We start from the raw sequence: 12,923 nt of genomic DNA, 5'->3' as shown, positions 1-12,923 counted from the left end.
AACTGATTTTTCTCTTCCATGATACCTTGGGGAAATCCAACCTAGTCAGAGATTATAACTTTTTTTTTAAAATCATGGCTATATAATATTATAATATGTGGCTATAACATGCATCATTTAGCCATTTTTTAATTGATGGGCATTAGTTTATCCCCCCTTTTTTACTAATACAGAAAGTACAGCAATAAAACCCCAATCTAAATGTCCTTACGTACTAGTGATTTTATTTCTGTGGAATAAATTACCTGGTGATTCAGAGATTCAAAGAGAAAACCCGTCCCATACAAAGTTTAACTTTGGAATAATAACCCAAAGAGACATAATTATCCCCTATTGGCTTTCTTGCAGCCTATAGCAACTGATTTAATTGACTTGGGTAAAGAAACATTTTTAAAATTAGTATTCTTTTTTTTTTTTAAGATTTTATTTATTTTTTAGAGAGCGAGCGAGAGAGAAACAGCATGAGAGGGGGGAGGGTCAGAGGGAGAAGCAGGCTCCCCACTGAGCTGGGAGCCTGATGTGGGACTCGATCCCAGGACCCTGGGATCATGACCTGAGTCGAAGGCAGACGCTTAACCATCTGAGCCATCCAGGCGCCCTAAAATTAGTATTCTTAAAACCACTCTCTTGGCAGGTCCCTCATAGAAGAAATCTCTCCATTTACAATAGGAAAGAGAAAGATGTCAATAAATAACAGTTTCTAAACTATTCATTTTCTTGCAAGATTTTCTAAGTTACAGACCATCCATCTTATCCAAGTTGGCATACACACAGATTCCCTAGATTCCCTTTTTCTTGTCAGGCAAGGAGGATTCAGCGTGAGAAAAACAAGACTTATAAAATGAGTATGTATTCAAAATGTATTCAAAGATGAGTATGTATTTCCTCATCTTTACTCCCTCCATTAACCATTAAATAAACAATTGTTAAAGTAGAATCAGAGGGGGTGACGAACCATGAGAGACTATGGACTCCGGGAAACAAACTGAGGGTTTCAGAGGGGAGGGGAGTGGGGGGATGGGTTAGCCTGGTGATGGGTATTAAAGAGGGCACATATTGGATGGAGCACTGGGTGTTATATGCAAACAACTAATCATGGAACGCTACATAAAAACTAATGAAGTACTGTATGGTGACTAACATAACATAATCAAAAATAAAAATAAAAAAACTTAAAAAAAAGGGGCGCCTGGGTGGCTCAGTTGGTTAAGCGTCTGCCTTTGGCTCAGGTCATGATCCCAGGGTCCTGGGATTGAGCCCTGAATAGGGCTCCCTCCTCGGCGGGAAGCCTGCTTCTCCCTCTCCCACTCCCCCTGCTTGTGTTCCCTCTCTCACTGTCTCTCTCTCTGTCAAATAAATAAATAAATAAATAAATAAATAAATAAATAAATAAATAAATAAAATTTAAACATAAAAATAAAATATCATGAGATTACTGTGGGCCAGATTTCTTTAGCATTATCTTTAAATAATCTCTCATAGATATTTTCTTGCACTCTGATCTCCTTCTCTGTCCCAACCTGATTGTCACTCCCCACAGTGAAAAAGAACAGCTGAGAAGTTGTTTTTCTTAGAGACAGTCCCTAAGAATTCCTCATCTTTAATTCTGCTTTCTTTAGTTTATTATTATCTGGCACCGAACAAAGAAACTTCCCATTCCTATCAGTGGGTCTCAGCTGTTCTCAGCTTTTTCCTTCAGTAATTTTAATTCCCTTATGGCTTACTAGGATATCAAACATCACTGTGTTAATAATTGCTGCAACCGTAATTTAAATTTATATGTTAACCTTAACTAAACCTCAAGTTTTTTTTTAAAGATTTTATTTATTGAGAGAGAGAGCACACAAGCAGGGTGAGGGGCAGAGAAGAGAGGGAGAAGCAGACTCCCCCCTGAGCGCAAAGCCCAATGTGGGGATCGATCCTAGCACCCTGAGATCATGATCTGAGCCAAAGTCAGATGCTTAACTGACTGAGCCACCCAGATGCCCCTAAACCCTAAGTTTTAACACAATCTTTCATAAATATTTAGTGATGTCTTACAGGTGCCAAACAGATGTGTATTTGGAATTACAATTCCCTGCCAAAATTTACTTTTTAGTAGAAAACTTACCATGTTTGCCTTAACTAACTTCAGACATAAGGAAGATGTGGAGAAAATGACATGTTGCTAATAAAATATACAAATCTGTTTTTTAAATTACATATATGTTTAGTCTATTTTTTCTTACAACTTTTTTGATCGTTAGTAGTGGTTCTGATATCAGATCTCAGGCTGTGATAGGCCAGTCAATTTAATATAAAGGATCGTCTTTGTTTTCTGCATTTTGCCCCTCTGCTCCCATTCTATATAACCTGTTCTTGTTTTCATACATTATATGTTTCCCCCTGCGGACTGAATTAAAACTGTGATTCTAAAATTATAGTCTTGTGTCATGGAGTGGGGTTGTTGGAGCCATTTTTAACATGAATAATTAGGTAGAATTTTTCTCAAGCTCACTTGGGATATTCACCAAGTTAGACCACACTCTGGGCCGTAAGACATACCTTACAAAATTTTAAAGAATAGAAATCATACAATGTCTGCTCTCAGACCACAATTGAATTTTACTAGAAATCAATAAACTAAATAACTGGAAAATCTTAAAATATATGGAGATTCAACAACACACATCTAAATAACACATGGATTAAAGTAGAATCTCGAGAGAAATTTTTTTTTTTTAAGATTTTATTTATTTGAGAGAGAGAGAATGAGAGAGAGCAAGCACATGAGAGGGGGGAGGGTCAGAGGGAGAAGCAGACACCCTGCCGAGCAGGGAGCCCGATGCGGGACTCGATCCAGGGACTCCAGGATCATGACCTGAGCTGAAAGCAGTCGCTTAACCAACTGAGCCACCCAGGCGCCCCTCGAGAGAAATTTAAAGATATTTTGAACTAAATGAAAATTAAAGCACAACTTATCAAAATTTGAGGGATGCAGAGAAAGCAGTGCTAGGAGGGAAATTTATTTTATTTTAATATTATTATGTTATGTTAGTCACCATACAATACATCATTAGTTTTTGATGTGGTGATCCATGATCCATTGTTTTCGTATAACACCCAGTGCTCCATGCAGTACGTGCTCTCCTTAATACCCATCATGGTACCCCTTAATACTGGGCTAACCAATCCCCCCTCTCCCCTCCCCTCTAAAACCCTGTTTGTTTCTCAGAGTCCATAGTCTCTCATGGTTCATCTCTCCCTCCGATTTCCCCGCCTTCATTTTTCCCTTCCTTCTCTTAATGTCCTCCATGCTATTCCTTATGTTCCACAAATAAGTGAAACAATATGATAACTGACTTTCTCTGCTTGACTTATTTCACTTAGCATAATCTCCTCCAGTCCCATCCATGTTGATGTAAAAGTTGGGTATTCATCCTTTCTGATGGCTGAGTAATATTCCATTGTATATATGGACCACATCTTCTTTACCCATTCATCTGTTGAAGGGCATCTCGGCTCTTGCCACAGTTTGGCTATTGTGGACATTGCTGCTATGAACATTGGGGTGCAAATGGCCCTTTTTTTCACTACGTATGTGTCTTTGGGGTAAATACCCAGGAGTGCAACTGCTGGGTCATAGGGTAGCTCTATTTTTAACTTTTTAAGGAACCTCCACACTGTTTTCCAAAGTGGCTGTACCAACTTGCATTTCCACCAACAGTGTAAGAGGGTTCCCCTTCTCCACAACCTCTCCAACATTTGTTGCTTCTTTCCCTGTCCATTTTTGCCATTCTGACTGGTGTAAGGTGGTATCTCAGTGTGGTTTTGATTTGAATTTCCCTGATGGCTAATGACCTACATGACAGGGAAGAGGCATGAAGTACTCATATTTAAGGGAGCCCCATAAGAATAGCATCAATTCAGACGATCAGAGCCGGAAGGAGCCTTTAAATAGAAATTGGATCTAGGAGGGAAATTTAAAGCACTGAAGGGATATATTAGAAGAGAAGAAAGATCTAAAATCAACCATCTAAGCTCCTACCTTAGAAAACTAGAAAAAGAAGAGCAAATTAAATCCAAAGTCAGCAGAAGCAAAGAAATAATAAGAATTAGAGCAGAAATCAAATTGAAAACAGGAAACCAATAGAGAAAAAAAATGAAAACAAAAGCTGGTTCTTTGAAAAATTAAAATCGGTAAGCGTTTAGCCAGGCCAACTAAGAAGAAAACAGAGAGGATACAAATTACTAATATCAGACATGGAAGAGTGGACATCACCCAGGTCCTATGGTCATTAAAAGGATAGTAAAGGAATACTGTGGACAAACTCTAAGCCTAGATGAAATGGACCAATTCCATGAAAAGCCTAATTTGCCAAAATTTACACAAGAAGAAATTGACAATCTGTTAAGGAAATTGAATCAATAACTAATAACCTTCCAAAACAGAAAGATAGAGTCATTCAATTGTGAGGAAAAGCAGTGGAAACACAAGAAATCCTCCAAAGGTTAAATATACTCTCACAGAGCTAAGTCTCAGAAGTGGTGAGGAGAGTAACCAGCTGTGTAAGTATTTATCTGTATCCACTACTGCCCTCAAAGTGCCTTCTTTTCTCTTACTATCTAAAAGGTCAGGGCGCCTGGGTGGCTCAGTTGGTTAAGCGACTGCCTTCGGCTCAGGTCATGATCCTGGAGTCCCTGGATCGAGTCCCACATCGGGCTCCCTGCTTGGCGGGGAGTCTGCTTCTCCCTCTCCCGCTCCCCCCTCTTGTGCTCTCTCTCTCTCTCACTCTCTCTCTCAAATAAATAAATTTAAAAAAAATAAAAATAAAAATAAAAAAAATAAAAGGTCAGTAACACTCCAGGAAACAAACTAAGGGTTGTAGAAAGGGAGGTGGGTGGGGGGATGGGGTAACTGGCTGATGGGCATTAAGGAGGGCATGTGATGTGATGAGCTCTGGGTGTTATACACAACTAATCAATCATTGAACACTACACTAAAAAAAAGGGGGGGGTCAGTAAGAATGTAGGGTCTTTCTCAGCCTGGGTCACCTGAATTGATATTCTTTTAATTAATTAATTTTAAAGATTTTATTTATTTGACACAGACAGTGAGAGAGCACAAGCAGGGGGAGCAGCAAGCAGAGGGAGAGGGAGAAGCAGGCTTCCCGCTGAGCAGGGAGCCCGATGCGGGGCTCGATCCCAGAACCCTGGGATCATGACCTGAGCCGAAGGCAGACACTTAACAACTGAGCCACCCAGGTGCCCCCTGAATTGATATTCTTGACTAGTCTCTATTAAAAGAGGAGAGAAAAAGAAAATATAAATTGAGGGTTTTTTTTCTCTTAATTCATTATTAGCTATTACTAACTAGCTAACTATTAAATTTAAAGGAATTCTTTGGTACTTACAACACCTATAACGTTTTTGTTGTTAAATTCATTCATAGAGGATGCTGGAATGATTGACTTTCTCCAACTCTAAAGCAGGATCACTAAGATGAAATAAATTCTCAGCTTTCCCTCTTGAAGTCTTTTAGTGCTCTTTTGCAGTGCATATTTTCTCCATCAAATAAGTTCATTTTTGAATTTGACTTAACACAGTTTCTCATCAGCACCCTGCCTTTGATACTAAGATTGAACTTAAATGTTGAGAGAAGGAAGGGAAATGACAAAGTGTTTTGATATGCACCACTGGCTAAAGGAAGTTCAGGTTACTGTTGTTAAGTATGTGATTTTTTCCATAGAGCCTGAAACTAAGTGAAATGACCTTTTTCCCCCTTCCTGTATTGCTTTAACATTGTAAAGCTACTGGTCAAAAGGAAACTTTAATCTCTTAAATATTTGAGAGGGGTCATGTCATAAATGATGTACAAATTTCTAGTGAAACAGCTTTGTAAAAAACTGGGTTTTGACTAGCAAGCCGCCGTCATGTCCTCAAGCCACCATGTCAGCCCCAAAAGATAGAACATATTAAACTGTATCTTTATGGATGTATACTGAGTGTTTCTGATGATACCAAACAAAACTGTAAGCATTATGATGAACTCTAGCTGGATGCCACACTTCTCATGCATAAGCTATTTATTTTATCTGCCTCCTGTAGTATGTTCCTTCACTTCATCTTTAGGTGATAAAATATTAATGTAATAACTGGAAGCTTGGCTTTAAAAGCCACCACTAAGTGTGTGTGTTTTTTTATTTTTTTGGTTGGGGGAGAGAGAGAGAGAATCTTAAGCAGGCTCCACGCCCAGCACAGAGTCTGATGTGGGGCTTGATCTCACAGCCTGAGATCAATACCTGAGCTGAAATCAAGAGTTGGACACTTAACTGACTGAGCCATCCACGCACCCCACTAGCATTTTTTTTATTTTTATTTATTTATTTTTTTTAAGATTTTTTTTATTTATTTGAGAGAGAGAATGAGAGAGAGCGAGCACATGAGAGGGGGGAGGGTCAGAGGGAGAAGCAGACTCCCTGCTGAGCAGGGAGCCCGATGCGGGACTCGATCCCGGGACTCCAGGATCATGACCTGAGCCGAAGGCAGTCGCTTAACCAACTGAGCCACCCAGGCGCCCCATTAGCATTTTTTTTAAAAGTACCAAGAGGAGTACGAATGGATGTGACATACAGTGTTACCCTGCAGTCATTGCAGTGCCCCAGAACCTAATGCCACCCAGTCATCAGTGTGGCATTTTCTTTTTTCTTTTTTTTTTTTTAAGTTGGGGATAATGGGGGATTACCTGTAAGATTTTATGCAAGAAAAAAATACACTATTTTATTTTAATTTTATTTTAAATTTATTTAAAATTTATTTTAATTTTATTTTAAATTTATTTTTATTTTATTTTAAAAATTAAGATTCCTGTGACCTTTGCTTTTCTCATCAGCAGGTGATCCCTTTAGTGTAGCCCTGCCTTTTATACAGCTTTTCAACTTTGTGGCAAAATTGCCGTCACCAGTTTCTTTCCCATGAACAACACATATACATGCCCTTTTAGTTCTGAGAGTGAGAATGACTCACCCTGTGATCTATTCATTATGTGCTTATTGAGTAACTCCTATTTGCTGGAAACAAAGTGCTCATCCTTGTAGACAATACATTCCAGTGTGGACAGACAGACAAACACAAATAGAAAAGGAAGAATGATTATGTTTGAGGATAGTATTCATGTATGAAAAGAATCCTGTTTTACTGCTTTCTTTTCTGGATGCTGTAGAGAATTAATGTGCTACCAAGTGTTAGAAAAGTACGTGTTGGGCGCCTGGGTGGCTCAGTTGGTTGAGCGACTGCCTTCGGCTCGGGTCATGGTCCCGGAGTCCCGGGATCGAGTCCCGCATCGGGCTCCCTGCTCGGCGGGGAGTCTGCTTCTCCCTCTGATCCTCTTCCCTCTTGTGCTCTCTGTCTCTCATTCTCTCTCTCTCAAATAAATAAATAAAATCTTAAAAAAGAAAAGAAAAGAAAAGAAAAGTACGTGTTGGGGCATCTGGGTGGCTCAGTCATGAGTCCTGGGTCCCGGGATCGAGTCCCGCATCAGGCTTCCTGCTCAGTGGGGAGCCTCCTTCTCCCTCTGCCTGCTTCTCCCCCTGCGTGTGCTCCCCCCACCCTTTATTTCTCTGTCAAATAAGTAAAATCTTTAAAGAAAAAAAAGAAAAGAAAAGTACATGTTATTACATCAACCCTGCTGAATCCAGTGTCTGCAGGGAGGATACTTCTTACCAGGATATGAAGATTTGCTGTCTGCTTATAAGCTGAGCGATAATAACTAAGTGACAGACCATTTCCACCCAAATGTGCCTGTCTTCAACTCTCCTGGTGCTTCTAATTCCCTAAACATTATTTTTCCAGTAAAATGACACAAGCAAAAGTCAGTGTTCATTGAGTTTTGGTTTTTGATGATTTGCCTTAAAAGACACCTAAAGGTGCCAGGGAACTTGGCTGTTCCTCTCTCCACCTCCTCCCTCCCTCCATTTTTTTTTTTTTCTGTCTTTGGAGTTGAATTCTGTCACAGTGTTTCACATTCTGATCTATACAATGGCCTTTGCTAATTGTGAAATATCTTTTTTTTTAAAGAAACTATTATCAGACATTTTTTTTTTAAAGAAACTGATATGGCATACAGTGACTTAGAAGAGTTTATTATTCTCATGAAGATAAATAGCTTATTAGAGAGAGACCATATAATGCCTCTGTGTTGACCCTTCTCTGAACTGCATTTAACACTATCTCCTAACACAAATTAAAATATTGCCATACCCACATGCCAGGGAAAAAAGCAAAAGTTATTATCAGGACAAAAAGTATTTGTCCGCTTGAATCATATTCTTTCCAGTTTAAGAATACCCCCTTCTATTTTGTCCTTGGGATCTCCAGGCAACCCATGATAAACCCATGATAATACTTATATGGTTTTACTGGGCCTTTTGAACAGGGCCACCATGTTTGATATTTCCAGGTTGTGTTGCAAAGCCCTGATTTTGAGGCATACAGATAGCCTGAATTATGTGGATCCTCCTTATATTCCTGATATAACCAAAGAAGAGCCACTTTCTAAGTATTCTTAGAAGTAGTAACATGAATTTTCCTGTAGTTCATTGAAGTTTCATTTCATGACCTAAGTGCAAAATCTTGAAATCTCTGAACAAAAACATTCACTTGTGCACATGTCTAAATTCTCTTTATCATTATAGGAACCAAGAGTCAACACATTATGGAGAGTAATCAAGAAGTGGGATTAGGCTACATTTCTCCCAAAGAGCTTTCTTCCCGGCAGACCTGGCAACAAGGTGCAGGCGGGTTAACCAGGTGTCAAGATTCCATGAAAAATTTTCAAGGGAATATTTCTCAATTTCAAAAACAAGGTGATTTCCCCTGCCAGCTTTGGGCAGGAGTGCCAATTCATATTTCTGAAGATGAGAACTGTATATTGACTCATATAGAGGATGTTTCCAATTGCCTAAAAAGTCAAGAATTTCCATCTTGGAGAGCCCAGCATTCTTGGAGGAAAATGTATCTGACGGAGTCACATAATTATCAGTGTAGATGTCAGCAAATTTTGATGAAAAATAATTTCTGTAAGTGTGACAGCACCAGTTGGATATCACATCATAATGATAATGTGGGAATACACAGAACAGAAAAAAACTACAGCTGCCATGACTGTGGAGGGAACATCATGAAGGTTTCATTGCTTAATCAAGACTTAATTCAAACAGGGCAAAAGCCCTACCCCTGTAATGAGTACAGAAGAGCCTTCAGTGATGACTCCAGATCAGAAGTTTATCAGCAGTTACACTTAGAAGGGAAGACCCATTCCTACAGTCCATGTAGAAAGGGCTGTAGTTATAGTTCAGCTCTTCATATTCATCAAAGTGTTCATAGAGGAGATGGTTGTGTTTTTGAGAGTTCACATCTGCAGTCCCATCAGAGAGAATGTAAAGAGGAGAAGCCATGTAGATGTGGATATGGTGAGAACTTCAGTCAGTGCTCCTCTCTTAACACTTGTGAACTTACTCACACAGGGGAGACGTCCTATAGATGCAATATTTATGAGAAAGACTTCAGTCATAGCTTAGACCTTAATAGTATTTTTAGGGTCTGTACTGTGGAGAAACCCTATGAATATGAGGAGAATGGGAATGTCTTTAATCAGAGTTCTTGTCTTCAAGTCCACCAGAAAATCCACACTGAAGAGAAACTATATACAGATGTGGAATATGAGAAGGGTTTTATTTGTAGCTCAAGTCTTAACATCCAGCGTAGAGTTCACATGGAAGAGATTCCTTATAATTCTGAGGAATGTGGTAATGACTTCAATCTGGCCTCACATTTTCAGGACCTTCAGATAGTCCACACTAGGGAACAACCATATAAACATTATGCATGTGGTAACAGCTTCAGCCAAAATTCATATCTTCAAGGTCATCAGAAAATTCATATTGGAGAGAAAGCTTACAAGGACTGTGGGAATGGCTTCAACTGGAGTTCAAAACTTAAAGATCGTCAGAGAGTCCACCCTGGAGAGAAGCCATACAAATGCAATGCATGTGGTAAAGGCTTCAGTCATATGTCAGTACTTAATGCTCATCAGAGAGTCCACACAGGAGAGAAACCTTATAAATGTGAGGAGTGTGACAAGGGATTCAGTCGGAGTTCATACCTTCAAGCCCACCAGAGAGTCCACACTGGAGAAAAACCATACAAATGTGAAGAGTGTGGGAAGGGCTTCAGTCGCAATTCATACCTTCAAGGACATCAGAGAGTTCACACTGGAGAGAAACCATACAAATGTGAGGAGTGTGGGAAGGGCTTCAGTCGGAGTTCACACCTTCAAGGCCATCAAAGGGTCCACACTGGCGAAAAACCATTCAAATGTGAGGAGTGTGGGAAGGGCTTCAGCTGGAGCTTTAATCTCCAAATTCATCAGAGAGTTCACACAGGAGAGAAACCCTACAAATGTGGAGAATGTGGTAAGGGCTTCAGTAAGGCCTCAACTCTTCTGGCCCATCAGAGAGTCCACACAGGAGAAAAGCCATACCAATGTGATGAGTGTGGTAAGAGCTTCAGTCAGAGATCATACCTTCAAAGCCATCAGAGTGTCCACACTGGAGAGAGACCATATATATGTGAGGTATGTGGGAAGGGCTTCAGTCAGAGAGCATATCTTCAGGGTCATCAGAGAGTCCACACTAGAGTGAAACCATACAAATGCGAGATGTGTGGGAAGGGCTTTAGTCAGAGTTCACGCCTTGAAGCACATCGGAGGGTCCACACTGGAGGGAAACCATACAAATGTGAGGTATGCACAAAGGGCTTCAGTGAGAGTTCACGCCTTCAAGCACATCAGAGGGTCCACACGGAAGGGAGGCCCTATAAATGTGAACAGTGTGGTAAGGGTTTCAGTGGATTTTCAAGTCTTCAAGCTCATCACAGAGTCCACACTGGGGAAAAACCATACAAATGTGAGGTGTGTGGAAAGGGTTTCAGTCAGAGATCAAACCTTCAGGCTCATCAGAGAGTCCACACAGGAGAGAAACCATACAAATGTGATGCATGTGGTAAGGGTTTCCGTTGGAGCTCAGGTCTACTTATTCATCAGAGAGTCCATAGTGGTGATAAATTCTATCAAAGTGAAGAGTATGGTAAGGATTATCCTTCATCAGAGAATCCATACAGAAATGAAGTTCTATAAAACAGTTCTATTTGTTTTGAAGTCCTCAATTAGGAACTGAAATTTTCCATTCACTAGAGTTATTATAGTAGAAAAAATTTCTTTAATGAAAATGTAATGTTTCTACGCAACCTCAACATTCACAATAGTCAGACCACACAGCAGAGACATCTAACAAGAGAGTTTCCATAAGGGATTTTGTCACCACTTTAACAGGCATTGCACATGACTTTAACTATCATTGTACTAGGGCTTATAAAAGATAAGAGTAACGAAAGTACAATATGAGTGTGCCTAAATCCATGACCAGTCTAATGTAAGCTTAGTGAGGGAAGGGGCTTCATTCATTGCTGAGTTTACCAAACCATGACATTGCATAACTCAGTGTAGGTGCTCAATACTTTTTGCCTAATGGCTAAAAATGTATAAAAGTATCATATTTAAAAAATTTATTAAGCTCATTCCCCCCCCCCAAAAAAAAACATTTAAAAATGTATTTGGAGGAGGAATCCTGCAAGTAACCTTAATATAAGCACTTCAAGTGGGAAAATATTCCTTGAAATGTAGGATGTCAAGCAATATTGCAGTCTGAAATTATATGAATTTGGCTGTAACCCTGTGGGGATTGGTTCCCATTTGCTTCCCATTTGTCTTGTCTTAAAGAGGATGAGCTGAATTCTTACCATTTGATCTCTTTCTATACAGTATACCATCAGTTTAAGTTTAGCGCTGTGTGTGTGTGTGTGTGTGTGTACATATGTGCACTTTAAATGACAGTACAAACTGATAAACCATGTTTTTGGTTACACTGCATTTTACATAATTGACTTTTTACTCCTACCCTGTGTGTTAAGGCAGAGTTTTACTGTAATATTTGCCAAGTGTCAGAAATGGTTACTAATGAAAAAATACTTTCTTAATAAATGTCAAAATTACAATACTTTGGTTCTTTAGTCTCCATATTGACGTCAAAGGTCTTTGGATCTGACTAATTTCTAAAAGTTATAGCCTTTGTCCAATTCAAACCTCATTAGGCAGAATCTGTGATGCTTTTGGAGGGCTTTAATTTTATCAAGTTCTCCATCCTATCCTTCTCCCACTCACACAAATAAAGGAAAAATCTTAAATTTTTCTAAACATCTTATCAAATGTATTGGTTATTAAGATAGGCTTGTCTTTTACTTGCTAGTCTCTATCTTCCAAAAACGATGCATCCTGTTGGTGGGATTGAAAAATACACAAGTTTGTTAGAGAAGAGTCCTACTATGTATGTACATGTATATATAGTGTATGTATACTATATATAGTATGTATAGTACTTCCAGGTGAGTATGCACATTTTACATACATACACATGTATGGAAATACTATCTATATCTATATCTATGCGGGGCTCGATCCCAGGACCCTGGGATCATGACCTGAGCCGAAGGCAGACCCTTAATGACTGAGCCACCCAGGCGCCCCCATTTAGGGTGCTTTTAGTTGTAAGTAACAAGAAATGTAACTTAGAGTTGCTTAAACCAAACATATTTCTCAGTTCATATAAATGAAAAGATACAGGTAGGGTAAGACTTGGGTCTGAGTTAGCCAAGGAGACTTTGTATTGCTTTTCTTGAATTCTTTCACTTCTGTCGTTTTGTGTGAACTCTTCTCTTTAGATTGGTCACGAGATGGTGGTATCACCTCTTTTGCTCACAGCTGAGGGAAGAGAGTTTCTGTCTCATTTTTAGGGTTATGTAGTCCTAGCTCCCCCAAATGCATATGATCT

The 12,923-nt window shown here is 39.4% G+C and overlaps 1 protein-coding gene across 2 annotated transcripts in view; it reads left to right on the top strand.

Annotated features, from left to right (window-relative positions):
- The window catches only part of ZNF112 (zinc finger protein 112), a 43,148-nt gene extending 31,112 nt beyond the window's left edge, over positions 1–12,036 (top strand). For both annotated transcript variants that reach the window (XM_034986706.1, XM_034986708.1), the window contains exon 5: positions 8,673–12,036. In XM_034986706.1, the coding sequence (XP_034842597.1) occupies positions 8,673–11,173 (2,501 nt within the window). In that variant the 3' untranslated portion in view covers positions 11,174–12,036. The remainder of the gene's footprint in view (positions 1–8,672) is intronic.
- Positions 12,037–12,923: the final 887 nt, after the last annotated feature.

This window comes from Mirounga leonina, unplaced genomic scaffold (assembly GCF_011800145.1).
Source record: "Mirounga leonina isolate KUSES-001 unplaced genomic scaffold, KU_Mleo_1.0 Mir_376, whole genome shotgun sequence".
Lineage (NCBI taxonomy): Eukaryota > Metazoa > Chordata > Mammalia > Carnivora > Phocidae > Mirounga > Mirounga leonina.
The sequence above is the reverse complement of the archived record's forward strand: the minus strand, read 5'-3'. Positions and strand labels throughout refer to the sequence as shown.